The sequence below is a fragment of the Pagrus major genome, chromosome 21 (genome assembly GCF_040436345.1).
Source record: "Pagrus major chromosome 21, Pma_NU_1.0".
Taxonomy (NCBI): Eukaryota; Metazoa; Chordata; class Actinopteri; order Spariformes; family Sparidae; genus Pagrus; species Pagrus major.
In genome coordinates, this window is record NC_133235.1 from 24,884,327 (window position 1) to 24,909,778 (window position 25,452).

Genomic DNA, 25,452 nt, shown 5'->3' on the forward strand with positions numbered 1-25,452 from the left:
ATCCGTGTTTGTGCCTCATGCGCACACTCCAGTGTGAGCCAATAAGCCATATTGGAGTTTACCCAAGGATGAGCCGAGCTGAACTGCCGGAGCTGCCTCATAACTCTGGAGAGGTGGGTGGCGGCGGGAGAAAAACTGAGAATAATTACATGTGAGGCTGGGAGATGGCGGCACAGAGAGGAGTGGGACGCAGATATGACGCCTGGCTGTTGAAATGATATGTAAGACGCATGAAGGCGCAGGAGGGATAGGCTGGATTAGAGATATAGAGCATGGATGCGTAGAAAAGATCCACTATTGTGTCTACAGTAGCTCCTCAGAACATGTTTTTTTGCAGTAAAACATTTGAGGAGCTGGACATCATTTGCAGATCCATAATTACAAGCTCATATTGTGTGATAGAGTCTGTTCAAACACACAGAACCTCTACTTAAAATGAAATTTCAACGATTGCCAAACATGTTGTGTTCAAATACAGTACAATGGAAAACATGAGGATGTTCTTTCGATGACAAATGCAATCTTGGATTTCAGTTTGTCACTCCATCTACAGTGATGCAGCAGCAATTAAGCGATCACATGCAGAATATGAGGAAAAATGTGTTTCATCTGACTTTGAAGCAACTTTTGGGGGGCATTTAGGGAGAGCCCTGGCCACGTTTCCACGTCATCTAATTGGAAAGTTAGTGATGTGGTTGACTGCGTTCCTCATAATGCGCCCACTCCTGCTGGTTTTGTTTTCGGTCATGGAGGTGTCAAGCTGACCTTTGGCTTCAGAGCTGGGTAACACAGGCTGCGCCATGCCAGGCACGGGCTGAGGCTTAGCTCAGCTGAGTCGTCAAGATGCGAGGGCCAAGGTGGAGGTGGGACGACTTGTGAGGTCTGGCAAAGAGCTCGAGCGAAGAGAGAGAGGGGAAAGAAAGAGAGTAGGGAGAGGCAACCGATACGTCTCGGCGATGACTCACCGATGCTGGGTATTTATAGCATCAGGAGGGAGGGAGGGAGGTGTGGGGGCAGAGGAGCGAGGGGGCAAACGGTTTGGGAGGCGGCCAAGACGGCATCATAGCACCGCCGACAGGGAGTGGCGGAGGGAGAGACGGAGACCGCAGAGATGAAGCATCAGAAAAGGATGGAGGAGGGGGAGGGAAAGGGAAAGAGAGAGGGATGGTGGGAGGGACGAAGCAGAGAAGGAGGTTTGAAAACAGGCAGAGTGGAGGAGAGAGGGATGGAGGGATGGAGGGGGTGGATGAATGAGACTGAACATAATGGAAAGATGAGAGGATGAACTGTGAAGACAAAAATAGAAGCAGCATTCGCATGAGATCGAGCATATTTTAAAAATCTCACATACAAAACAATCTCGCCGGGCGTGACACGCTGCAGAGACAACTGCTTGTTAACACACACAAAAAAACAAAAAAAATGGACACACTGGGTTTTGGATATGATCACAAGTCGACAGGATCTCCTTTGAGATGACATGTGACTAATATCCGTACATATTTAATGAGTCGCGTTTTGCAAAAAAACAAAAAAAACACACACACTTTTCTCACACCTCCCCGCAGCCTCACATTCACTTCACACGCACTGGCCAGATGGAGTCATGCAGAGGAGGACAGGGAAAAAGGTGGCAGATTTTAATGAACCTAAAAATCACTGCGGTTGCCTAGACACTGTACATCTCAAGCACATGAGGCTGTTACACGCACAACCAATTAGGGAGGCAAAAAAGAGCAAAATCCAATTAGGGAAGCAAAAGAGACTGAGAGTTTTACAAGACATTATTATGATAATTTGTGCAAATATGTGCATAATTACTCCTTTATTCAGTGTTACATTAACGTACATGTAATTTTTCCCACACGGTGGCTTTTCTGCTTCTCATTCCGCTCCTTCACTGACAGGATTTCTTCATCAAAAAAACACATCCTGCCTCTTCCCCTGATGACGTCAGCCAGTGCGTCACGCTGCATCCCTGAACCGTAGATACACACCAGCATCATCTGCGCACACGTGCTCATAGACACATGCACATGCACTCTGTGCGTGCCCATAGCGCACATGCACACGCACGCTGTAGATCTGTTGAAAAGGGATGAGTCAGAACATCAAGGTAAACACTCGAAGCTATTAATATGCAGAGGGTTTTTAAAAAAAAGGAGGGGGCGGATGGTATTAATGATGAGTGAAAAAGTAAAATGGAGGCTGACAGGTTAGTGGGAGGCAAAGCGGGAAAAGGAGCTGAGAGTGAAGTTAAGTTTCGGAAGAGACAAAATAGTGCCACGTATAGCACGGGGAATAGCTGCTGATGTCAGGTTTGAGACGGTGGAAGCGAGACGCGACTGAAATACTGACTTTAATGTTCAGAAGTGCACAGGAGCAGAAACTTCATGACAAACTGCTCAGCACAGAGAACTCTGGCGTCCTACCATTAACCTCAACGTCCCTAGGCCATGTTTGGCGCTCACCCTAACCCTAACCCTGTCAAATCCCCACTGTCTAATCTGGAATCTAAACTTGCTGAGAGTTGGATGAGAAGATTGAAACCACTCTCATATCTCAATGCCAAATATGTAGCTGGCTGGAGCCAGCAGCTAGTTAGCTTAGCTTCCCATAAAAAGTAGGAAACAGGGAGAAACAGTTAGCCTGGCACTGTCCAAAGGCAATAAGATCAATTAAAAATAAATTCACCAGTTCACTGGGGGTTATGTAACTCAAGGGAGTCAGCCTACTGATCCTGGTCAGTAAAAAAATAATTTATAAACAACTTAATAAATAAACCACCTCTATATTTGCATGAATGTGCAGAAATGCATACAGAAATGTGAAAACAAGAAAACAATTAAATAAATAAATAAGTTTGGGGGAATAAAGGAGGGAAATGGCAAATAAGACACACATAGGTATAAATAAATGAATAAATAAATAAATTAAATTGATCAAATTAAACGAGAAAGTTACTAAAATGAGAATTTAATAAAAAGTTTTATAAATGCTGAAATATCCATTTACGTAAAAGTTTATAAACGAATGCCTAAATTTATTTTTAACATTATTTTTGGTGCTTTAATGGCATATTAATCCATTTATATTTAGTTACTGAGTAATTTATTAATTCCTGGTAACACTTTATAATAACCCTCATTAATAAATGGTAAATGGATGAGTATTTAAACTTCAGGCTTAATTAGTCAGCTGGACAGAGCCAGGTTAGCTGATCATCCCTGTTCCCAGTCTTTATGCTAAACTAAGCTAAGCTAAGCTAAGCTAAGCCAACCAGCTGAAGATTGACCGTGCAAAAGTGTGAGTGGTATCAATCTTCTCCTCCAACTCTTACCACGTAACTACACACCTAACGTCAAACTTTATGAGACGTCAACAGACAACTATGAGCAGAAGATTGAGTCTCAGCTGGTGAACTCAAGTCTCATTAAAGCTGAGATATTTAGCTCACTCCCACAGGTCTCCTGATGCATTCCTGTGGCATTACATGGACATACGTGGCCTTTTCAAAAAAGGCTTGTATAGAATCTCCACCTTCATTCCTGTCATTCTCTCCTCCAGTTTTTTCCTCTCTCCTCCCTGTGCTGCTCCTGACAACACACTTCTACCCTCAGTTCCCCTCCTCTGTCCTAATGACTCAGCCAGCCATAATCATCCCTATCTGTGTTCCTGGCTGAAACCACCTGCCTCCAGAAGACAAGGACCATGCTTTTAACCGCAGTAATTGGCGGAGGGAGAGATGAGCCGGACGGGTACAACAGAGGAGAAGAAGTAATGAATGCAAGCCGCGAAGAAAATGACTGTCTGAAGAAACTGAGCCACTAATGGAGGAGAGGCGGATACCAACCTGTGGGAAGAGATGAAGGTGGAGGCAGATGAAAGACTGTGAGGCGGCGTCACCATGGAGACGTCGGTTGAAGAGAAGGCGAGCCGCCTCATGACGGGGTGATGGAGGGGGGGCGGGGGTGAAGAGGTGACGAGGAGGAGGATGAAAACAAACAAAGGAGCCGGGGGAGAATGACCACATGTGGCCCTGTCGCCTTTCCCCCCTCTCTCACACAGCGATCCTCTTTCCTTTTTTTTCTCCTCCAGGTCGATGTGACAGCATCACATTTAAGTGTTCAAGAAGAACGATCAAGTGTTTGCAGCTCTCTAACCTTGGCTCGTGGTTGAGTCACGGGTCCTTGAGATGATAAAGCATTAAAGCGAGTATCTGAACACACACAAAAGATCAGAAAAACGTCTTGAGATGCAGCTTTGTGGGTCTGTGTGTGTGTGTGTGTGTGTGGTTGTGTCTTTGCGGCTGAATGACAGTGAGCGTGTGAACATGCGGTGCCTGTGCCTCTGTGCCATTGTGACGCACACCCGGCGTTGTTAAGCTGATACCATTCTCTTCCAGCAGGTTTGATTGGCATGTGGATAAACAGCAGCAGAGTCCCTACTGACTGCTGTGGGTTTAGAGGCTGATGGAGGAGGAGGAGGAGGAGGAGGAGGAGGAGGGGGGAGTACTGTAGATGGTGGCAGATATACAACGATCAAGAAGATGAGATTGTACAAATTGTTTTGAGGGCGAGGGAGAAAGAGAGCAGAATGAAACCTGACAGGCAAATCTGGACCCGGCTGAAATATTTCAAATCACTGCTGCACTCTGTGGTGAATGTGCAGCTAAATGATGTTAGTTTGTTAATATGCAAGCCAATTCCCGTCGGAAGAAGAGAATAAAACATTATTCTGTTATCTATTTAAGGGCATTTATCCCCAAAACTTCCATTTCATGATGTCAAATTTCATGACAGTGGTGTTGTCACGGCCTCCAGCCAATCACATGTGCCCTGCGGGAGAAGCGGCAGGAGCAGAGGGAGAGGGAGAGGGAGAGCATCTGTGTGCTGTGTTTACTCACAGCAGCAAGCAGATAATTAATTCAGAATTACTTTCACATTGTTGTTGCTCGAGCTAATAGGTGCTAAGCGGCTAAGCAGTCATTTGGTTTGCTACGGTTTAAGTGATCGGTTTAAGGTTTGTCCTGCTTTCTTTGCTCGAAAATGTGTGCATCTGGAGCATCCAAAGGTTGATTCTCTCCCAAAATGCACCTGAGAAAGGGTGAAAAGGTTCAACAGAATGAAGACTGTCTGAGTTTTCTTTCAATAACAATAGAGTCTAAGTTTTTCAGCACATTATTCTTTATGTTTGTTAGAAAAAACTGAGCAAAGGTTTTCATCTCTCATACATTTTTCTGATCAATTTTAATGTGAGCCACTGATTCTAAAGATGTAATTAATCGCTGTCACTCAGTATCAGCTTGATTCAGAAATTTGTCTATTCCTTAATTAACAGTTTCATTGTTGACTTGACTTCTTTATATTACGAAGTCCTTCTGCACAAAACGTCATGCAGTTCTTCTTGTAGATAGACTCATATATCATGCAGTGGTTGAGGAGTTTTGATAAAAACCAGTGAACAGGAAATATATTATATATATATATATATATTTCCATTTTTATCTTTTTCAGAGTTTAAGTCCTTTGCAGAGAACAGTACTTGAACTAGGAGACACTTCAACACATGTGAATGAGGTGCAAATTGATTTATTGAGCCAGTTTGGACCTATTCAGTGATGGCCTAGTCTGCCTGAGTGAACCGACACAGTGAACCTTTGTTTCTGAATTGTGTCAGGTGCTTGCAAGTCTAGTTGTGTATTCCTTCCAACTGAAGTATGTCGAGATGTTTTGAGCAGTAGACGACAGCTATCCCGCAGTTCTGAGCCCGTGAGCAACAACTTGGATCCATGAGAAACTCAGAGTACCAGCGCTGACTCAGGGTAAAATGTTGACTTTTAAACATTTCTGCAAACCACTGATCTGTTCACATTTCTAGGCCTACATATCATATTGACATCTTTTATAAAACATGTCATATCACATTCACATTACATGCTTATGACCTGACTGTCATGTGCGGTTAATCATGAGACCACTTGATATTTTTCAGGAGACCTCGGGACATCTCCAGCTGTGTTTGTAGAGACAAAACAGACATTTTAAGACAAAACATGATCTTTTCCTGACTCTAACCAAGTGGGTTTTGTGCCTAAACCTAACCAGATCACAAGCACAGCATTGTCACAACATTAAATAGAAAGTTGGACTTGAAGAAAGTAAAGTTTTCAGCATATTGTGATTGGGTGAAGAGTACACAATGGTAGACCACAGACCATTTTGACTGACCTCAATATCAGAAAAATCTTGATAAGAGACGGACTCAGTGAGCACAGTTTGTCATTGGAGACGCAGCTGCATTTCCTCTTCGCTGCACACATTTTCAAAAACATTAGAAACACCTGCAAGATTCCAGGAAAAAAAAGCAATCGCAGACTTAAAACCCCTTTCACCAACACGCAGCTTATTTCTAGGAGAGGAGCTGCTCAATGTAAACCACAACAGAAACAGAAAGGACTATCTGTGTCATCGATACTTCGCCAACAGTAAATAAATAAAGCGAAGATAGATAGACAGACGTGCTGTAATAAATAAAGAGAGAGAACATGGACGCAGCAGCACCAGTCACTTGAAATGTTTCTCTTATTACCGTCTGGAGCGACTGTGCTGGTCTGTATGGAAGGATGCACACAGACAGCACATCACGAGCCCCGGAGAGGAATCACAGATTCAGCCTGTGAATCTTCCACCACCAGTAACCTGCTGGGATTTGAGTTTAAAAACCTCTGATCCATCACTCAGAATCCTGATGGTGCCCAGGAGGCTGATACAGCTTCCACAACAACAGATAAAAACAGATGCACAGACAGAGATTCAGATCAGCTCAGCTTACACACAGAGATACATGACACGCTCTGTAACGGCGTCCGTCTAATTCCATTTTAATCATCGAAATGTAAACCTTAATTGGTGCACTGACACCTCAGAAGAGAACATTTTAATAGGAATTTGTAGGAAAGTAACTAAGTACATTTACTTAAGGGGGTAATGTGTAGGATGTAGTGGCAGAAATGGAATATGATATTCATAAATATGTCTCCATTAATGCATAATTACATTAGAATGAGCCTTTTATGACTACAGAGGAGGTGATCCCACGGACATAATGAGAACTGGATACTGCGTCAGAGGTGGAGCCTGTATATTCTCTATGAAAGCAGCTCAGTGGCATGTGAAGCTAAAAACAGCTCGACATCCCGGGTATAAAATCACCTGGATCGTCTGAACTGCGGTGCCAGTAGAGCATGCCGCTACATACTTCGGCCAGTTGAGCCAGCTAACTTCTAGGTTAGCCGCCGGCTAACTTCAGTGGGAAGTTGTCTTCTAGGAATCCAAATGTTATCGGACCAAACAGAACAAATTCTGATAGTGAAACGAGTCATTTTGCAGGGTTTTGATGCTTAAACAATTAGCCACCATGGTTTTAGCCACCATGGTTTGGCCACTATCAAATTGGCTTCAAAGCCTGGCGCTCAACCCGGGGGCTTTGCATGTTGCACCCACATGTTTCTACAGTAACCCAGAATGGACAAACCAAACGCCGTCTCTGTAGAGGGCCTTCTGCATTTTTAGCAGCCACTGTAATTGAGGGTGAGTGAGGGGTGTTCAGTTGGTTGCAGTCTGCAACCACACTGTTAGATGCCACTAAATCCTACACACCATACCTTTAAGTGCTGCACTTGAGTACAGTTTTGAGGTACTTGAACTTGTGTATTTCCATTTCATGCTGCTTTATTCTACTCCACTAAATTTTTTGAGGGACTTGCACTGTTTGTTTGTTTTTTAACTCCACCACATTTACTTGAAAGCTGCATTTATTTTCAGGATTACGAATTTAAACAGAAAACATGTGTTGAATTTGTACAATCCACTGGTGCAGATTAAACTTTGTAACAGTATAAAAAGTTCTAAAAATGAGCTCCACCTCTACCAACTACATCAGTAAAATGCTACTTTTGCTTTGAGGAATCAGTATTACCGATCGATTAGTGACTTTATTCTAACTCATCCGTGGCTTGGACACTGGCAGAGTTAAGTTTGAAGACAGAACATCCCAATAAAGTGCATTTCTGTCTGTTTTTGTGGCACATAATCACTGACATACATCACAGCAACCACACGACGGCTTATTTTTAGCTGTGAAAAATGCACTGAAATAAAAATACAGTCTGTGCCAGTGTTTCTATTTTTGAGCGTGCCCCCTGATGTAAATGGACACAAGCCACAAACATTAAACAGCTCCTCATCTGGACTAACAATCTTTCAATCGTGCCAAGAAAACTTTAACAACATTTCATCTCAGCTCCCATATTCTGTATAAAACATTTATCACATTCAGTCTTATTTCCACACAAGCGTGTCATTTCCATCGGTCAACGGTCGGACCTCAACGGCCTGAACGCTTGAATTCATCTCCATATCGCCCTGGTGTGCTTGTTCATTCTCCCTCAGACTGATAGCAGACAATGGGCCTGTTCTATTATCCGTCTCTTAATGGGCGAGCGAATGTAACCTTTAAATGATTGATACTACAGTGTGCTGGCTGTCATGACCTCTGGAGCTGATGCTGCGCCTCAGGGTGGAGGCTGTTTCTGAATGGAGAGATGTGATGTCAGAGGAGTGATGCTGTGGGATTATACAACACATCTCTCTTTCTGTGATTCAGTTTTTTTTTCTTTCCCTTTCCTCGCTCTCTTTTGTGCACACACACACACACACACACACACACACACACACACAGAAAGTTAAACAAGCCAGCACACACACAGCCGCAGCAGCAGGCAGGCGGATGAGTGTGTCTTTTAAACGTCAGGAGGCTCTCTGCAGCTGACGGCACATTCAAGCAAAGAGCACTTCCAACGTCGATGTCGCCTCTACTTGAGGACACAGCGTGTGGTCGACATCGAGGGTGAAGTGAAAAGATTGTGTGGATGTTTTTTTCCTTCTGATCTTTCACTGGCTTAAATGGACGTGAAACGATCGCAACATGGAATAAATGAGGAGCATGATCAGGGTCAGAGCACGCCTGAAATGGAAGAGCACTTATGTGTGTGGGGTGTAAAAAAATAAAAAAGTATAAAGATGAGTCATCCCAATGTATTGGACTGGCCATATGTTCGGCGTGTAAGGAGATGCCAACAAAGACTTAAATGCATTAGAAACATAAAACAAAATTAAAGATATTTATTACTTTTAACAACATTAAAGGACTTGGCTCCAGCTAAGCATATGGGTCCATGTACTGAGGCTGTATTTTATATCTAAAACACAAGCTGTTCTATAACCCTGTTTCCAGAAAAAATGGTGGCAATGTACATTTCTGCACATATACTGTATGTTGAGCCTTTGCATTTCTTTATGTTGCAACTTTAAGTTTCTTGAGGTTGAGTTTTCAATTTCATCTTGTGACAACGCTTTGCTCGTGGTCTGGTTAGGTTTAGGCACACAAACAACTTGGTTAGGTTCAGGAAAAGATCCAAATACCTGGTTTGGTCGGCACAAACATGGCTGAAAATGTCTTGACTTCCTGTCAAAAACATTTGTTTTTTGTTAGGGTAGGGATGCATGATGGATTTTTTTTTCAGCCAATACCGATAACCAAGAATTACCTGCTTCTCATACAGATAAAATAACTGATAATTTTGCATTTTTGTATTCTGAAACAACCTGTAGTTTATGCACACTTGGGGGGTTATAAAGGCTAAGATGTATTGAGCAAAGACGGATGATTTAATATATTATAGCTACAATGAGAATTGTTGTTAAAATTCTTAATATTTGGGCCTTCTTGTAAATTCGGCATATGTTAAAGCCTCGTTTTGGTGGGTGCTGCAGCCCCCTCAGCACCTCTATTTCCTGCATCCATGTCTCGAACTGTGGTCACTGGCTTGGCCGCCTTCTCGCCTGTGACTCCACCCCCATCCCCTCCAACTCCTGATGTGAAAGTCAGGTCATAAACATGTAAAGGAAACGTGACATGACACAGTTTTGTGGAAATGTGAAGGAATCAGCCAACATTTCATCCTGGCCACTGCGCTGATTTTCAACTCTCTTGGAAAAAAAAAATTTTAAACGAAAAGGTCTATCCAATCAAATAAGGTGACTAAGGATTTTGACCTTCATGAAGAAAAATGGAATTGATACCATGTCTGAATGTGAGGGAGTCAGTGCCTTTATCAGATGTGATTTGTTCTTTATGCAAAAGTTCAAAAGTGAAGATGAAGATGAAGATGACATTGTTAGATGTTCACTGGACGATACAAATGAGTAATTGAAGAGTTCTGCAAGGCTTTTTGATCTCACCATAAACTTTGTCACCACCCATCCCTGACCTTTTGATCGGCAGGTGCCCTGTTGTGGCACCTTCATCACGTCGACCTGCGGAACGCCGGAGCCTTGGCCCCCAGCCGACAGGAGGGTGTTCATCACCGTCACTGTCAGGGGGGGAGAGAGGGGGGGAGAAACAGAGAGAGAGGGAGAGAGAGAGAGAGAGAGAGCTGCTGAACTGCGACAACAACTCCGCGGTGGTTTTAGCCTGTGAGTCATCGCTGGAGGGTTTAACTCTTCAGCTACCACGAGGAGGGGCAGCGGTGATGGTTAAATTGCGCATTATTTTTACGCCCAAGACGCACAAAAAGTGACCATCAGTATGAAATGAAACGCGTCATGTTTTGGTTAAATTTGGTGCCTTTATTTTGAAAGGAACATTTGGACATCTCATTTTTTTTATAAAATATATATAAATATAAATATATATTCGTGCAAGCTGAGCAGTTTAATGGATGAATCTTCACACACATCTCCCTCCAGACTTTTACAAGATCTTTGCAGTCGCCCATAAAGCTGCGCAACAGACGGCACAGAAAAGCTATTTTTAAAAAATACAGCCAGCTCCTTTTGTAAGCCATATGATAAACCTGAATCATTTATATGGATTTTTTTCCCTTTTTTTTTAAGGACCTTCTATTGCGTGTGTTGTGTGATGACGCGGTGGTCAGGTGTTGCCTCATATAACGAGGGGAGCTGTCCCAGTGCTGAAAACAGAAGAGAACAGCACCGCTCCTGAAGAGATGCCATACACCTTCACTGCTGTCTGAGCTTTATTGCCAAAGGTAGGATTGCAGATTTTGCACAAGTTTGAATTATTTTTGGGTCGGATTGATTTTCAGATGTCTTAGATTGGATGCAGTCTGTTTTTTTACACTCGCTTTCCGCAGATATATGTTGAAATGATGGTTAGAAATAAGATGAGGGCATCTTTAATAATCCGGAAATAAACCACGAGCTGTTGTTAAATAGTAATTGTGGTGAATTAAAGAGGAAAGAGAGGGTTTTTTCTGTGTTTATGATGGAGGTTTGTGTTGTTCAGAGGAAATGGGATGTTGAGGTTGCCCATAACAACGCGGGGAGTGACTCATCCGCTGATGTGAATGCATCTCCTCACGCACAGCATCCGATCATTCAATTTGCGGAGAGTAATTCCCAGATAGGCAGACAAATCCCACATCAAAACAGACGCGCTCACGCTTTTTTCCTCGACGCATCAGAGCACGTTTTTGGACCAGAATAAAAGAAGTCCTCGATTTTGTGTTATTTTCTTTCTCTGACATCTTTCTCCTCTCTTCATTTGCAGGTAATAAATAGCCTATAATGCTGCATTTCCACCACAAGTTGCCCGCGGGGGGAGCCGTGGTCCTGCTCGCCTTCCTCCTCCATGGATGCGCCGTGCAGGCTGCGTCTCTCCCCCGCCACTACAGGCTCCGAGGCGGGGAGAGTGAGGGACAGCCGGCTGCCTACCCACCCAGCTCCGACATGATCAAAGCCCTGGAGTACATTGAGAACCTGAAGCAGCGGAACGGGGGCCGACCTGAACCGGTGGATTACGACGAAGTGGACAAGTTCAGGGTCCTGCTCCAGCTCGCCTCGCAGCAGGACGAGGCTCCCGGGGACCGTCAGCCCGCCCCCGGCGTCCAGAGGCAGGACATTACCGCTGAGCAGCTGATGAAAGCCCTGCTCAAGTCTCTCCAAGATCAGGCTGGGAGGGAGGCAAAGCTCGTCCCCGCATCCGCGTCCAGGAACGACCGCCGCACGCACAGGCACCGCACCAAAGACACTGAAGTCCCCGAGAGCCCACCGTCAGACTACGGTAATTTCCCCAGGCCACACAAGAAGTACCCGCTGATGTTCGAGGATGAGGAGAACACAGACGCGTCCAAGCGGGCCACAGAGGACCTGGATGAGCAGTACACCCCCCAGAGCCTCGCCAATTTACGCTCCATCTTCGAAGAGCTGGGCAGGATGCCCACAGTCGGCGGCCAGAAGAGAGACGTGTTCGGGGACGACGAGGAGGAAGAGGAGGGTGGCCTGAGGAACCAGGCCTACGAGGATGTCGCCGGAGGAGAGGAGTGGGTCCCCGTGGAGGAGAGGGAGGAGACGGAGGAGATGGTGAACGGGAGCCACGAAGAAATGGAGAGGGCGCTGGGTGAGCAGGAGGAGGCGGAGAGGGAGGAGATGCAGCGCAGGGCGAACCAAGAGGACGCCGATGATGACACCAAGCTGGTCGATTACTACCTGTTGAAGGTCCTGGAGATGAGCGACCAGACGCAGAAGAGGGATAAGACCGGAGAGCAGAGGAAGAGACTGATCCGCCCCTCCATCCTGGACCCTCGCACGGTGAAGGAGTTGCTGGAGCTCTCCCTGAAGCTCCACGTCCCTCCGCAGGACCTTATCGATATGCTGCTCACGGAGGAGCTCAGGAAGCTCCACCGCGACCCCCACGGCTCGGCCCGCTACACGACCGGCCAGACGCCCAAGATCAGGTACTTCAGCCGCAGACTGCCGGTGAAGAGCAAGCCCGCCCCTGAAGACATGGACAGAGAGGACTTTTTAGACATCATCGGCGTGGAGACTATCAGTAACGAGTACCCTGTTGTGCAGAGACCCATGAAGACCTCTCCATCCTCGGACAGAGTCCCATCCGTGTCCAACCCTGCTGTGAATTCAGGTCCGGTTAAAATCCCTCCTCCCTCCGGGCGCAGGGAGAACCTCTTTTTATCCGAGCTCAACAAAATGCCCCTGAAACGTCAGTCCGACGGTGCTGCTGCTGATGATGACGAAGACGAGGATGGCGACGTGGAAGACGAGGTGACCACCTACCTGGCGGCCAAAATCCTCACAGAGTACCCAAACACCATCACCAAGCGGGACACCCAGGCGCAGCTGAAGGGGCAGTTCCCCTACGAGCTGTACGAGCGCGCCCTGAAGGACTACCTGGGGCAAGCGGACACTGAAAAGAGGCCAGTGGCCAAGAGGGAAACCGAGGTGGCCAACGAGGAGAGAGTCCAACCCACAGAGGTGCAGGGGAAGGAGGAGATCACGGCCAAGACCTCGGCTCCACAGACCGCAAACGAGGACGAGGAGAAGGAGCACCGTGAAAAACCAGCGGCTGGGATGTAGCCTGACGCCCCGCAAGACGCACGAAATTATGAATATAGTATTTATACTGTCTCGAAAATAAAGTTTGGTGGACGTGATCTAGTTTACAAAATTTCTATTGTATGAACTTTAGCTGGCATTAGCCTACAGATATCACCCTAAAGATACATTTTTCAAAGAAATAGTCCCTACTTGCTGCAAGAACATTATAGAATTATTACTATAGAGTCATCGTAGGAGATTAAAAGGAGCACAGATGAGAAAAGAAAATACAAAGAGGCATCCTCAAAACACTTTCTCACTCTCAAATTGCCAATTAATACATGAATAGGAGATCAGAACAAGATGAGATCAGAGTTATTAGAGTTTTGTGACGTTGTTACAGGTTTGTTTACATGGATGGTGTTTGGAAACAGCAGAGAACAGGCCTCTATTTTCAACTATAAGCAACTGAGTAATGGTATAAACGCTTGTTTTTTTCATCTATGTCAGACTACTCAATTACACATGTGAATATGTATGTGAATTATAAACTATAATGCTGCCTGGGCCTCTAAAACACAAGCGTAACAGTATAAAGACAGGCAGCGTGCTGGGCTGAGAACGAGTTTTGTTGTGACTCTTGATATATTCAGGGTAAGTGGATTTAATGTTATTGTTATTATGATTATTATTATTACGGGGAATTATTTCCAAGTCTAAATATATCAGACCGTCGCCTGCCTTCCGACCCTTTCATACTGCGAAGCTCTGTATTGTTGGCCTACCAGTGGTTGTGCTATGTATGCTCATTTTTAAACCATTTTGTACATGTTCAATAACGTGTGATGAATCACAGATGAATAAAGCATCAGCTGTATTATTTTTCTTCTTGCTGAGTTGTGTTGCCTTATTGAAAAAAAAAAAAAAGATCAAATAAATCACACTGTACACCCACAGCCAGTATACAATCAGAGGAAGCAGTGGAAACAGTTTGATCTTATTCGTCATGTTAAAATAAACAAAAATCCAATGAGGTTTGGTGGATTTCAAACGTATCGTCAAACTGTGAGAATGATTACTCGAAAGGAAACTGTTTATCAAAATACATATTTTTAATCATAAGCTCAAACATCATAAATTGCACATTATAAAAATCAGTTACACTCACGCCCACACTACAGACTGCTTCTTTTTAAAGGCACACGTGTGAAAGGTTACACAGATTCATAACAGTAAGAAATTTGTCGTAATCAGTTTAATTTGAAATTATAAAACATCTCAAGGACATCAATTATAAATATGTCTTTGCAGAGGTGGGAAGTAACGAAGTACAAATACTTTGTTACGCCTTTTAAGTAGATTTTTCTATTTACTTCCTACATTTTAAACACAACTACCTGAACTTTCTACTCCTTACAATTTCAAAAACAGGCTTGTTACTTTAGTTCTAATGCATTCGAGGGGAATTATTCATTATCTTTATTTTGTGTTACTGCACGCCGCCTCCCAAAGATCGCAGGACTGATTTCAACCGATCACAGTGCATATCACACAGATGCAGCGAGACAAAACTATGTAGAGACGTAACAAGATGGAAAAAAACAGAGAGGGAGACTCGAATGGGGAGAAAAGGCGTGTATAGTGACATAGGCAGCGACATGATGATGTGAGGTTCAGTTAGCTCGCCACAGAAATGGCTGGTAGAAATGTCCTTCAAAGGGATCCTTTATTACTTTTATACTCTCAGTACATTTCAGAGCTGTTATTTCTTAATTTTACTCGAGTAAAGAAGCTGAATCAATACTCTGAGTCTTTTCTTTACACAAGTATTTGTACTTCTACTTGAGTACAGAACGTTTGTACCACCTCTGTGCTTTTGAGACTGAAGTCTGTTGGAAATATTACCTGTAGTTGCACAATTTCCCCCCCAAATCAATCTGAGGTGTTTTCAGAATGAAACCATTCACTTCCATGATTTAAATATAAATGCAACAAATTTATAAATCTAAAACAAAAAAAATCACTTCATGGATATGATTTCATTCCCCCGATCCTTGATTTCTACTTCATTTTAAAAAAAATCACAGCAATTCATGTAAAACCAACCCCCCTTCTCCTTCAGTTAAACACATGACTATTTACAAATATCAGGCTTACTTTCAAATAAAGTTACACTGCAGCAACGTTTCAGGCAGAAGGCGAGCAGACCTTCTTTATGTCCAGCTCAAGTCCCACTTTTATATTCAGAAAGGTCTTTGACTCATTAACAGTACATTTGGTTCCTGTTGTCCTTTTTTCCCCCTCACGGGTTAAAATGCAGGTTTGCTCATGTACTCCTCCATGGTCTGGAAAAAAAGGCAGAGAAGAGCAAAAATCACGTCTTAAGCCTCGTAAGAATGCATTAAAAACACAATTAATATTCACAGGCACACATCTAACGCATCACCTGCTAATGAATGCTGAGCACACCAACAACAAGCAAGGTAACTAACACAAGCAGAACATCTAACCTTTCTGTCCATATTCAAGGTCATCCAAACAGCTCCACCTCAAACCAATCACTGTTGTCATCCTGAAGCGATAATGGTCAAAATGAATGGGAGGCTACACTGCACACAATCCAACTCTAGATAAGAAGTGTTAGTCAGCCCTACTCAGAAAGCACAAGAACAACACACCCAGTTAACTACTGTACCACACAGAGCCATGACCCTACAGCGAGAGCGGGAAGCGTCAGCCAAACACTAAACCTACTACGCCACGTTCCAGGGGAAATCTGTCTCTCACTCGCTGTAACACTGGCAGAGAGAGAGAGAGATACACACTTAGACACAAATACACACACACACACACAGAGGGGGGTGAGAAAAACAGCAGCACAACACAAATCTATTAAATAAAAAGGGAGCAACAGCTATATCCACAAACCTATCAACTACAGGAAAGACGACAGACACAGCAGGGACCGAGCAGCACCACTGTTAATTGAACTCATTATGACACTGACTATTTCCCATGAACTGAAACATGTTCCCACACTGGAGCTCGAGCAGCATTCTTGATCATTGTTGTTGTTTAGTAAAACATAAAAAAAAAAAAACACAATTTCAGCACCTTTCTAAAGTAACCCACAGCCGAGATTCTTTTTTTTTTCCACAAAAAAGAAAAAAAAGAGACACAATCAACTCTAATCTACGTCCAAAACATGTCACCGATTGTTTCATTATGTCGAGCCGTGCAACACATGTCACACGTTCACACCACAGATGCAAGCCAGGCCTCGTGTTGTGTTGTTTATGAGAGAGAGAGAGAGAGAGAGTGTGTGCCGGCGCTTCTCACCTCCTGTAACATGTCTGAAGACTCGATGCAGCGATTCACTATCTGTTTGGAGGTTTCTTGTATTTCGCCTCCCATTAGAAACTCGTCCAGGATAAAATAGGCCTTCTCAAAGTTAAAGATTATGTCCAGCTCACACACCTGAGAGGAGGTATGATTATTGTAGTTAATTCAATAAAAAAACAGCAAATATGCTCTTAATTAAAACTATGATCACATTTTGACAGTTACACTAGAGGCTACAGCTGCATATAAGGGATGCACGATATTGGATTTTTGCCGATATCCTATATACGGATACAGGATAGGTGCTCCTGTTGTGGAATTAACATATTTTTATGCCGACTCTTAAGAGTGATGGCTCACTGGCAGATGCAAACATTAGAGCGCAACTGATCATTATTTTCTGGGGCATTTAAAAAAGGTATTATTTGTAAAATATGGCCAGTATTAAGAGGTAGCTCCAAAAACACAGGGTTCAACTGCTGCTCTTTGCTAGCTATCCATGGCTGTGGCTAGCTAGCGTTACCTAATTAGCTCATGGCTCAGTTAGCCACAGAGCCAGAGGTTTTCCGGACCGTGATCCTGGATCACAGGGGGAGTCACCACGGGTCTACCAGCTCTGGCTAAGACAGGCGGGGACGGGAGAGCAGGAGAGAAGCAACAGCTGGACTGTCTTGCCGGTATAAGTAGTAGTACGCTAATTTCAGTCGACATCTCTGTACATACTGTAGATGCCTTTCACATAACATCAACACTGTTGTTTCTTCATACTCTGTTGATAATGTTAGTTCAGTTTCTGAATGTTTTAAACTAAAATTCTGGCCATATCTTACAAACTGTTCCTTTTCTGGCTGATACCGATGATATGCCGATACTATCATGCATCCCTACTGCACAGTGGATAAAAGAGGGTGAAACACAATGAAGTACATTGCCAAAGTATTTGTCCAGCAGCTCCACGTAGCGATGAATAACCTCCAGGGCTAACAGCTCGTTCTCCTGGTCCTCTATGGCCAAGCAGAAATACAAGCTTGCATACCTGAGGAAAATATAAACACAGTGATGACTGTGAGCTGATGGAAATAAATAGAGGAGATATAAGTCATATAGATGAGCATTTGTAACACAGAGTAGAAAAGATACGGGGGCTCCTGCTGCTTAACAAGCAGAAAGAGTAATCTGAACTGGTTACGTAAACATGTGGGGGCAGCTCCCACCTCTTGTAAATAATCTTCAGGTCTTTCCAGTGCAGGAAGTTACAGGAACGTGGTTGCCGTGCCAACACCATGGAGGTCATGTCCCTGATGATCTTCTTCTTCTCGCGCTCTGCCATGGGCGTGAACCACTTCTGAAGACGCAGCTTCCCCTGGCGACTGAAGAGCAGCAGGAAGCGCATCTAACAACACAGAGACACACCACAAGGTCAGTGTGACGATCGTGATCCAAAGCACGAACTGAGGGGGTGACTTGTACGAACACGCACACACGCACACACGCGCGCACACACACACACACACACACACACACACACACACACACACACACACACACACACACACACACACACACACACACACAGTCAATGCAGAGGACATTATTAACTACCCTCTAAGGGTCAAACCAGTCGTTAGCTGTTGTCGCAGCTCCTTAAAGAGTAACTCGAAGACATCACTAAAGAGGGAAAAGAAAGGATTGACAGGCAGAAACGAAGGTCAACACACGACTGAGGAAGAGGTTGTTTGCAGTTCCCTTTCCGATCTTCAAGAAAGTAAGGCTCTGGATGTTTCCTCGCTTTGGAAACAGATTTGGCTGCAAATCAAAATGTGAAATTAATTACATTAACTGCACTGACACACTGTTTCCTTTAATTCTTCCTCTCATTGTTGATGTAAAACAAGCTACAGGGCTGAATGGACTGTCTGCTTGTGAAGTTCTTATCTGGATTAACGGTCTAAAGATATTTTTTGTTTCTCACCTCCTGCTGATATTTCAATTTTGGCTATATACAGAAAACTGGAAAGTCCCCTTCACAGACCCACCAGTGCAGAGGTAATCTCTGAACTCATGTTGTGGAACAGAAATCACTGTTCAAACCCACTCAAATGTCCCAAGAAGAGCTAATAAGTCAGAGTTAATTGCAAGGAAGTGTGAAGAGCATCATACACAAAATATTTATCATTTGTAGTTAGGATACAGCCATGGTTTGTGGCTTCTTTAGATTTAAAGGATAAGTTCACCGAAAAATGAACATCCACTTCCTTATCACCCTCACCATCGCAAAAAAGACATTATTGCTCAACCGGAAATTTAGACGCAAAATAGCAACTCCTCGATGGCTTCATCTGTAGGCAGAATACCTCTCATCGGAACAAATGACAGCAGATGGGTGGGTGAGTGTTAGTCCAAGTTTGGTCTTTACGTTTGAGTTTTAATATGTTTGGAGTTTGTCTGCTTTCTTTTCATTTTAATAATTGTGCTTGTTTGTTTTCTTTTGATCCTTTATACACACACTGTCTTTCTCCTGGATTGTCAGCACCGTGTTTGTTACTACACAATTAAATAAATAATGCTGAAAGATGCTGCAGCATCCTTCTAAACAACTGAAGTAGCTGGGGACTTGTTTTAAAATGTAAGGAAATGGAAAAAAAAGCTAAGCTAAGCTAAAAATGTTAACACACGCCCCATCTGAAGTGGGTACACAAACTTGACAGTGTGTCACGAGTGTAAATAATGGATTTTTTTTTTAAAAATATGTTTTTAAAACAAGTCTCCATCTACTTCAGCTGTTTAGGAGAACGCTGAAATGCTTTTTAACTGTGAAGCTCCAGAAATGCTTTGTGGACTACGAAACTTCCCCCGACTTTCCTTCAGCCCGAGGGTGAGATGATAACTTAGTTTCCATTGTTGGATGATCTGCAATATGTAAGAACTGGCCATTTATTGAATTTACACAAATTTGGGCCCCACATTTCTTATTTAATTCATCTTTATTTGTAGAGATGTACAATATTAAATATAGATGTTGCCATTTGATGCATTGAACCAGAGTTAGCTTGGAGCTAATTTACATCTGAGTAACTAACAGCTGTAACTCCTGCTAACTGTAGCTGCCGTTGGCTAGTTAGCTTAGTTAGCCGTACAGCTAGCGGTCCGAACTGTGAGCTCGCTGGTTAGCGTGCTAACTTTAGTAGATACCTGTTGACGTCTTTACCTCGACGTCAAAACTATTTTTTTCCTTCACATTCTGATCATTTTAGTTAATTTTTGAGTGTTGTAGTCTAATGTAATTCTTACATAACGCACCTTTAATATCTCACCCAACAGGACATTTAAATGAACACAAAACACATTCAACATGGAGACATTGTTGTACAGTGCGGAAATATTAATTTCCTCAAATTTTGGTGCCATTTCAGGAAAATGTACAGCTGGTCTGAAGAAGATGAGGACACACCTGTTTTTGTGGACAGGTAGAGAACTATTATAATAATAATACTATTATAATAGAAAAACAACAGGCTTACAGGCTTTTCCTATACTGGTTTTTCCAGGTGTGTATCCCTGGTATCAGCCCATAGGCAAATCATTATGGATAGCAGGGCAGGGCTCGACGCAATGTGACGAAACCTGTTCTGATGGAGGGGGATAAAGGAAACGCTCACCTTACTTCCGACTGTCGCTTAAACACGAGAAAATACTGAAAACTCACAATAAAAACCAAACACAGCTCCTGTTTGTCTGTCCTGGCTAGAAGAAACAGGCCTCGCGGTATAAGGAAGTGGTGCGGAGGTGTAGCTTCTAGCTTTAGCTACCTGTCAGCGACAACAGGTGCGACAGGTGAACAAGCAGGCTGACGCTATCTTACAGGCATGCGCACAAAACAAACACTCACCATTTTTGACCCGGCTCCAACAGCTCTGAATGCATCCAAAGATTTAAAAAAATGAGAAGTTTAACCCTCACAAAGGGTCAACCTGTCCGGCTGAACGCATATCTGTCCGTCGTCCACCCCGGTCGAGTGTAAAAAAAGTTGGTTAACTCCGCCCCCCCTGGGCCGCCGGGGGAGCGGTGCCTGCTGGACGCGTCACCAAACCTCCCCGCCATCTGGATTGGCTCTTCCGTGTTTGTGTTGCGGTGATGCAGCCCGTCAGAGACCTGTGGAGGCCGACCACGTGACGAGTACGAAGCGTTTTAATGAATGAGCTGATAAAAGTTTAACTAATGTCACTTGACTGCTGAAGCGTAGATCCCAGGCAGCGTCGACAGAGAGCAGCAAGTGCTCCCCTCCCTCCCTGCCTCCCTCCCTGCCTCCCTGCCTGTCTGCTTCATGTGATCCTGGTCCGTCACAGTGGTGGACAGGGACTGGGAAGCTGCTGCACTCCTGTTTCAGATTGTTCCTTCCTCCAGATGACATGTCTCTGTACAGAAATGCTGTCTGGTTTTTGAATGGGATCCACCAATATACAAGGTCAGTCATCACCACTGAGTCCTTACTTTGGAGCTTATCTAGAGGCGTGAAGAAACAGCTGTCAGGTGATGCTTTCTTAGTTTCTATCACTGTATGTGTAGTCTCATGTGCACTTTCTGTCTGAATGTAGGATTTATGATCTGTGAGATGTATTTAATATCATTTATTTTAGCCTAAAGGCTGGTAAACAGGGGGGATATCAAAGGTCTGATCACTGTATGGCACACATCACCACACAAACTGGCCTCTATTTACAATGACAATGGTTCCATTGACAGCTGATGTGTCTCGAGGATGACTTTGCATCACTGACTCGCTACTGGAGCTAAAATGTGGAGATATTGCAGATTGTCACTCTTGTTTTTTTGTATTTGGAAGAAAAAATCAAGTCATTTCTTTGGGCCGGCAGACTTTTACTCAAGTACTTTTCGTAGAGGTGACTTTCCCTTTCACCAAAGTAAAATTTTGACATGATATCTTTACTTTTAATCAAGTATGACTTCAGGGCACACATTGAACAGAGTGGGGGTGCACTGATTGTTAAATTATATATATATATATGTACTTTTACAATTAATGCTTGAATTGTGAACCATACTTTGGTGTTTTAGTTTTACTTGAAATTTCAGAAGCAGAATAAATATGAAGCTGAATTTAAATCTCTAAACTAAAAAGATATCAGGTTTGAATCTGAATCAAACACTAATACTAAGCTGGTTTACTAGATATTAAATCAATGCTGATCCATAGAAACCATGAAGTGCATCTTTGGATTACTGACCCGTCCAGCCCAGATAGAAGTCATAAACAGTTACTGCTCCCAAATTTGAACCGTTGACTGGACTTGAAATCGACCGGGTCGATACAGATGTTGAAAATAAGAGCTTGGTTGATAACTCTTCATTTTACAGCTCAGGAAAGATGAAGATGCTAAGATGCTATGATCAACAGATGTTCTGCTCTTGGTGAATGTCATCTCATTTGCCGAAGGGAGTCAAAAAGGCGAATATCAGCCGATACTGATGTTCTGCTGAGATATCCGTGCTCCGTTATTTAGTGTTTTTTTTTTTCTGCTTGCCTTTAGGAGCGGATATGAGGCGGCATCTAAAGACTTTGAGCCCCAGGACCTGAGTGTGTCCGTCGTGGGAAGGTCTTTTATGATCACTGGAGCCAACAGTGGAATCGGCAGAGCCACAGCCATGACTATAGCCAAGAAAGGTAAATACCTGAGAGGTGTCATGCACCTCACATTGATAGAAATTAAAGCCTCATGCTTTTGTTTCCAGGTGGGACTGTCCACATGGTGTGCAGGAACAAAGATAAAGCAGAGGAGGCCAGGGAGGACATCGTCAATCAGTCTGGGAATACAGTGAGTGTTGGGGAAAATGAAGTGATACAAACCTCATGATTTGTGAGAGAAACTGATCCTCATCTGATTTTTCCAGGAGGTACACATCCATATTGTGGACATGTCAGAGACACGCAAAGTGTGGGAGTTTGCAGAGGCCTTCAAGAAGCAGTATCCATCCTTGAATGTGTTGGTGGGTATCGCCCGTTTCCTCATCCTTTAATCGTCATCACACCTCAGCTGTTCGATCTGACTTTATCAGTTTTCCGTGACAGATAAACAACGCCGGGTGTATGGTGCACAAGAGAGAGCTGAACGCCGAGGGGCTGGAGAAGAACTTTGCCAGCAACACGATGGGTGAGACCTCGTTCTGCTGGTCAAACTGTGCCACGCTGCTGCTGCTGCTCAGATAACACATTCAAATGTGTGACTCCTTCTCTTTAGGAGTTTACATCCTCACCCAGACTCTCATACCACTTCTGCAGAAGAGCCGGGATCCCAGGGTGGTATGATCACACACACGCACACACACACACACACAAATACACACACACACAGTGCTCATCTGCATCATGTGGACAGCATAAAGCCACTTTTGTCCAGGCTGTAGTGTCTGTTGTCTAAGCACACTGTGCCTCTTTTCTCCTGACTGTTAGATCACTGTGTCCTCAGGAGGCATGCTGGTCCAGAAACTCAGAGTGGATGACTTGCAGTCAGAGAAGAGCTACTTTGATGGTGTCATGGTCTACGCCCAGAACAAGGTACTGATCCAGGTTATAAAGTACATTTACTCAAGTGTTGTACTTAAGTGCAATTTCGAGGCGCTTCGTACTTCCACTTCACTACATTCAGAGGCAAATATTGTACTTACTTATATACTTTGTACTCCCCTACATTTATTTCATAGCTTTAGAATTAGATTATTAATACAAAATATAAATCAGGTACTAAGGGGTGAGAACCAAGAGGGACATAAAAGACATATTGGGTAGAAATGACTTCTATATATCAAATTAAAAGTGTTAATGAGCTCTTTCTACTGCCAAAGAGGTACATTTGAATTCTAAACCCATCCAGAGTTATAAATCAAAACCAAAAGACCTTACTGTCTCAACTATTTTGGGCCCACAGGACATCAGTACACTTACCTATAGTGAAAATATTTTAATAGTATAGTCATCCACATGTTTGTAATGTTTGAAGATTACAGACTGAGTTTATTTAACAAAAGTCAAGACAAAGAACGGTATTTTTTTTTGTATGTAAAGTAGTTGTACAAATGAAAAAAGACAAAATAGTTTACAGCAGTATTGAATCACGCTCTTGAGGTAACAGTGTGTTGTTTCTCCTCAGAGGCAGCAGGTGGTGCTAACAGAACAGTGGGCCAAAGCCAACCCAATCATTCACTTCTCTGTGATGCATCCAGGCTGGGTGGATACACCAGGTACAGCCTCTCCCAAAGGGCCTGAAAACTTGAGGAGCTGCTGGTGTTTTTTTTTTTCTTTGTTTATTTCTTATTTTTTAATGAACAGACATCCTCACACATACTACACTTGCTCACCAGTCCTGTCTGTCAAATAAAGCGATGGCTCTCCAGATGGTGGTGCTATAGCAAAGGTTTAAAGTCAGAAACTCTTGAAAATATTCCCATGAACAGCAACCAAACCAAAATTAATCTGACATCAACTACAGTCAGGAGTAATACTGATGAGTTAACAGTTACTCTTTCTCAACAATTACAAAGTCTGTCCCTCTGATATACTTTTCTTTTTCACAAACAGTTAACCATATTAGATTACTTAAATATTCTATCTAGTTGTTGTTGTTGTCATCCAAATTTGAGCCCAAAACAAACAGAAAGTGTGACCATGAACCCTGTTTTAAAGATCTGCCTTCACAGCAAAAATAATATTTCTCTAATAGCTGCAATTTACAGCCATGAAACAGAGGATCTTGCCACATTTTCATTTTTGTGTGTAAAATGAATAGGAAATTGTCATTTATCATGCACTAGAATGAGCTATCAAGCAAAAACTACTTAAAAGGTATATTTTTATACTGAACCTGCAGATCACATCAGATTTTTTTTTTTTTTTTTTTTTACATGTTGCCAGCTGTTTCTACATCAATGCCTCACTTCCACCACATGATGGGCGAGAGACTGCGCGGTGTGGAGCAAGGAGCCGACACCGTTGTGTGGCTGGCCTTATCTCGAGCCGCTGCCAGAACTCGCAGCGGGCAGTTCTTTCAAGGTGAGCAGCATCAAGTCTGACAGGTTCTACCACTGCACATACAGAGCTGTTCTTTCACTTCCTTCCATCCTCTCAGGTGAATTCAGACATCATCATCATCATCCAGCATCACTTGTTCTGACAGACTGTTTGTGTTGCAGATCGCAGGCCTGTTCCTGCCCACCTGCCTCTGGCCTGGACTTGCAGCTCTGCAGAGGAGATTCAGAGTTTCATGACTCAGCTGGAGACTCTGGCGTTCAGAGTCATTCAGCCGCAGCCTGATGGAGAGCTCAACGGACCGTCCAGACCTCAGTTTGTCTGAACTGTGATGTAAATGTTACACAGTATGTCATTCGCCCATTAAAGCAACAATTACAAGAATATGACAGTTTCTTTTATTTGTAATGTTTAGCCTTCTTATTCTGCTCATTAATTTTAAAGTATGTTGTATTTTCAGCAGTGATAGAATGTAACTTTACTCAAGTTCTGTACATAAGTACAGTTTTGAGGTACTTGTACTCTACCTGAGTCTTTCCATTTTCTGCTACTGTATTCATCAGAAATGAAAAAAAGATTCAGAAGGAGTCAGAAAAATGCTGAATATCAGACCTGATAATCAGTTGACATGTATGTACATGTTATAACAGA

General features: G+C 43.3%; 3 protein-coding genes across 4 annotated transcripts; 2 read left to right on the top strand and 1 right to left on the bottom strand.

Annotated features, from left to right (window-relative positions):
- Positions 1-11,651: 11,651 nt before the first annotated feature.
- On the top strand, positions 11,652-13,457 carry scg2b (secretogranin II b). The gene has a single exon (XM_073492189.1). It carries the CDS (start codon positions 11,652-11,654, stop codon positions 13,455-13,457), a length of 1,806 nt encoding a protein of 601 aa, XP_073348290.1.
- Positions 13,458-14,511: 1,054 nt separating this feature from the next.
- ap1s3b (adaptor related protein complex 1 subunit sigma 3b) lies at positions 14,512-20,774 on the bottom strand. The gene is made up of 5 exons (XM_073490734.1): positions 20,650-20,774; positions 17,975-18,153; positions 17,688-17,796; positions 16,758-16,895; positions 14,512-15,763 (listed from the first exon to the last, which is right to left on the bottom strand). The coding sequence occupies exons 1-5, from the start codon at positions 20,650-20,652 to the stop codon at positions 15,728-15,730; spliced, it is 465 nt and encodes a 154-aa protein (XP_073346835.1). The 5' UTR covers positions 20,653-20,774; the 3' UTR covers positions 14,512-15,727.
- dhrs12lb (dehydrogenase/reductase (SDR family) member 12-like b) lies at positions 20,179-25,185 on the top strand. Of its 2 annotated transcripts, none has more exons than XM_073490733.1 (10): positions 20,179-20,227; positions 22,310-22,443; positions 22,512-22,594; positions 22,671-22,766; positions 22,849-22,930; positions 23,018-23,079; positions 23,230-23,334; positions 23,927-24,017; positions 24,688-24,825; positions 24,966-25,185. In XM_073490733.1, exons 2-10 carry the CDS (start codon positions 22,383-22,385, stop codon positions 25,124-25,126), a joined length of 879 nt encoding a protein of 292 aa, XP_073346834.1. In that variant the 5' UTR covers positions 20,179-20,227; positions 22,310-22,382; the 3' UTR covers positions 25,127-25,185. The 2 variants fall into 2 exon arrangements, with proteins under 2 accessions (XP_073346834.1, XP_073346833.1); XM_073490732.1 differs by lacking the exon at positions 20,179-20,227 and adding an exon at positions 20,986-21,225.
- Positions 25,186-25,452: the final 267 nt, after the last annotated feature.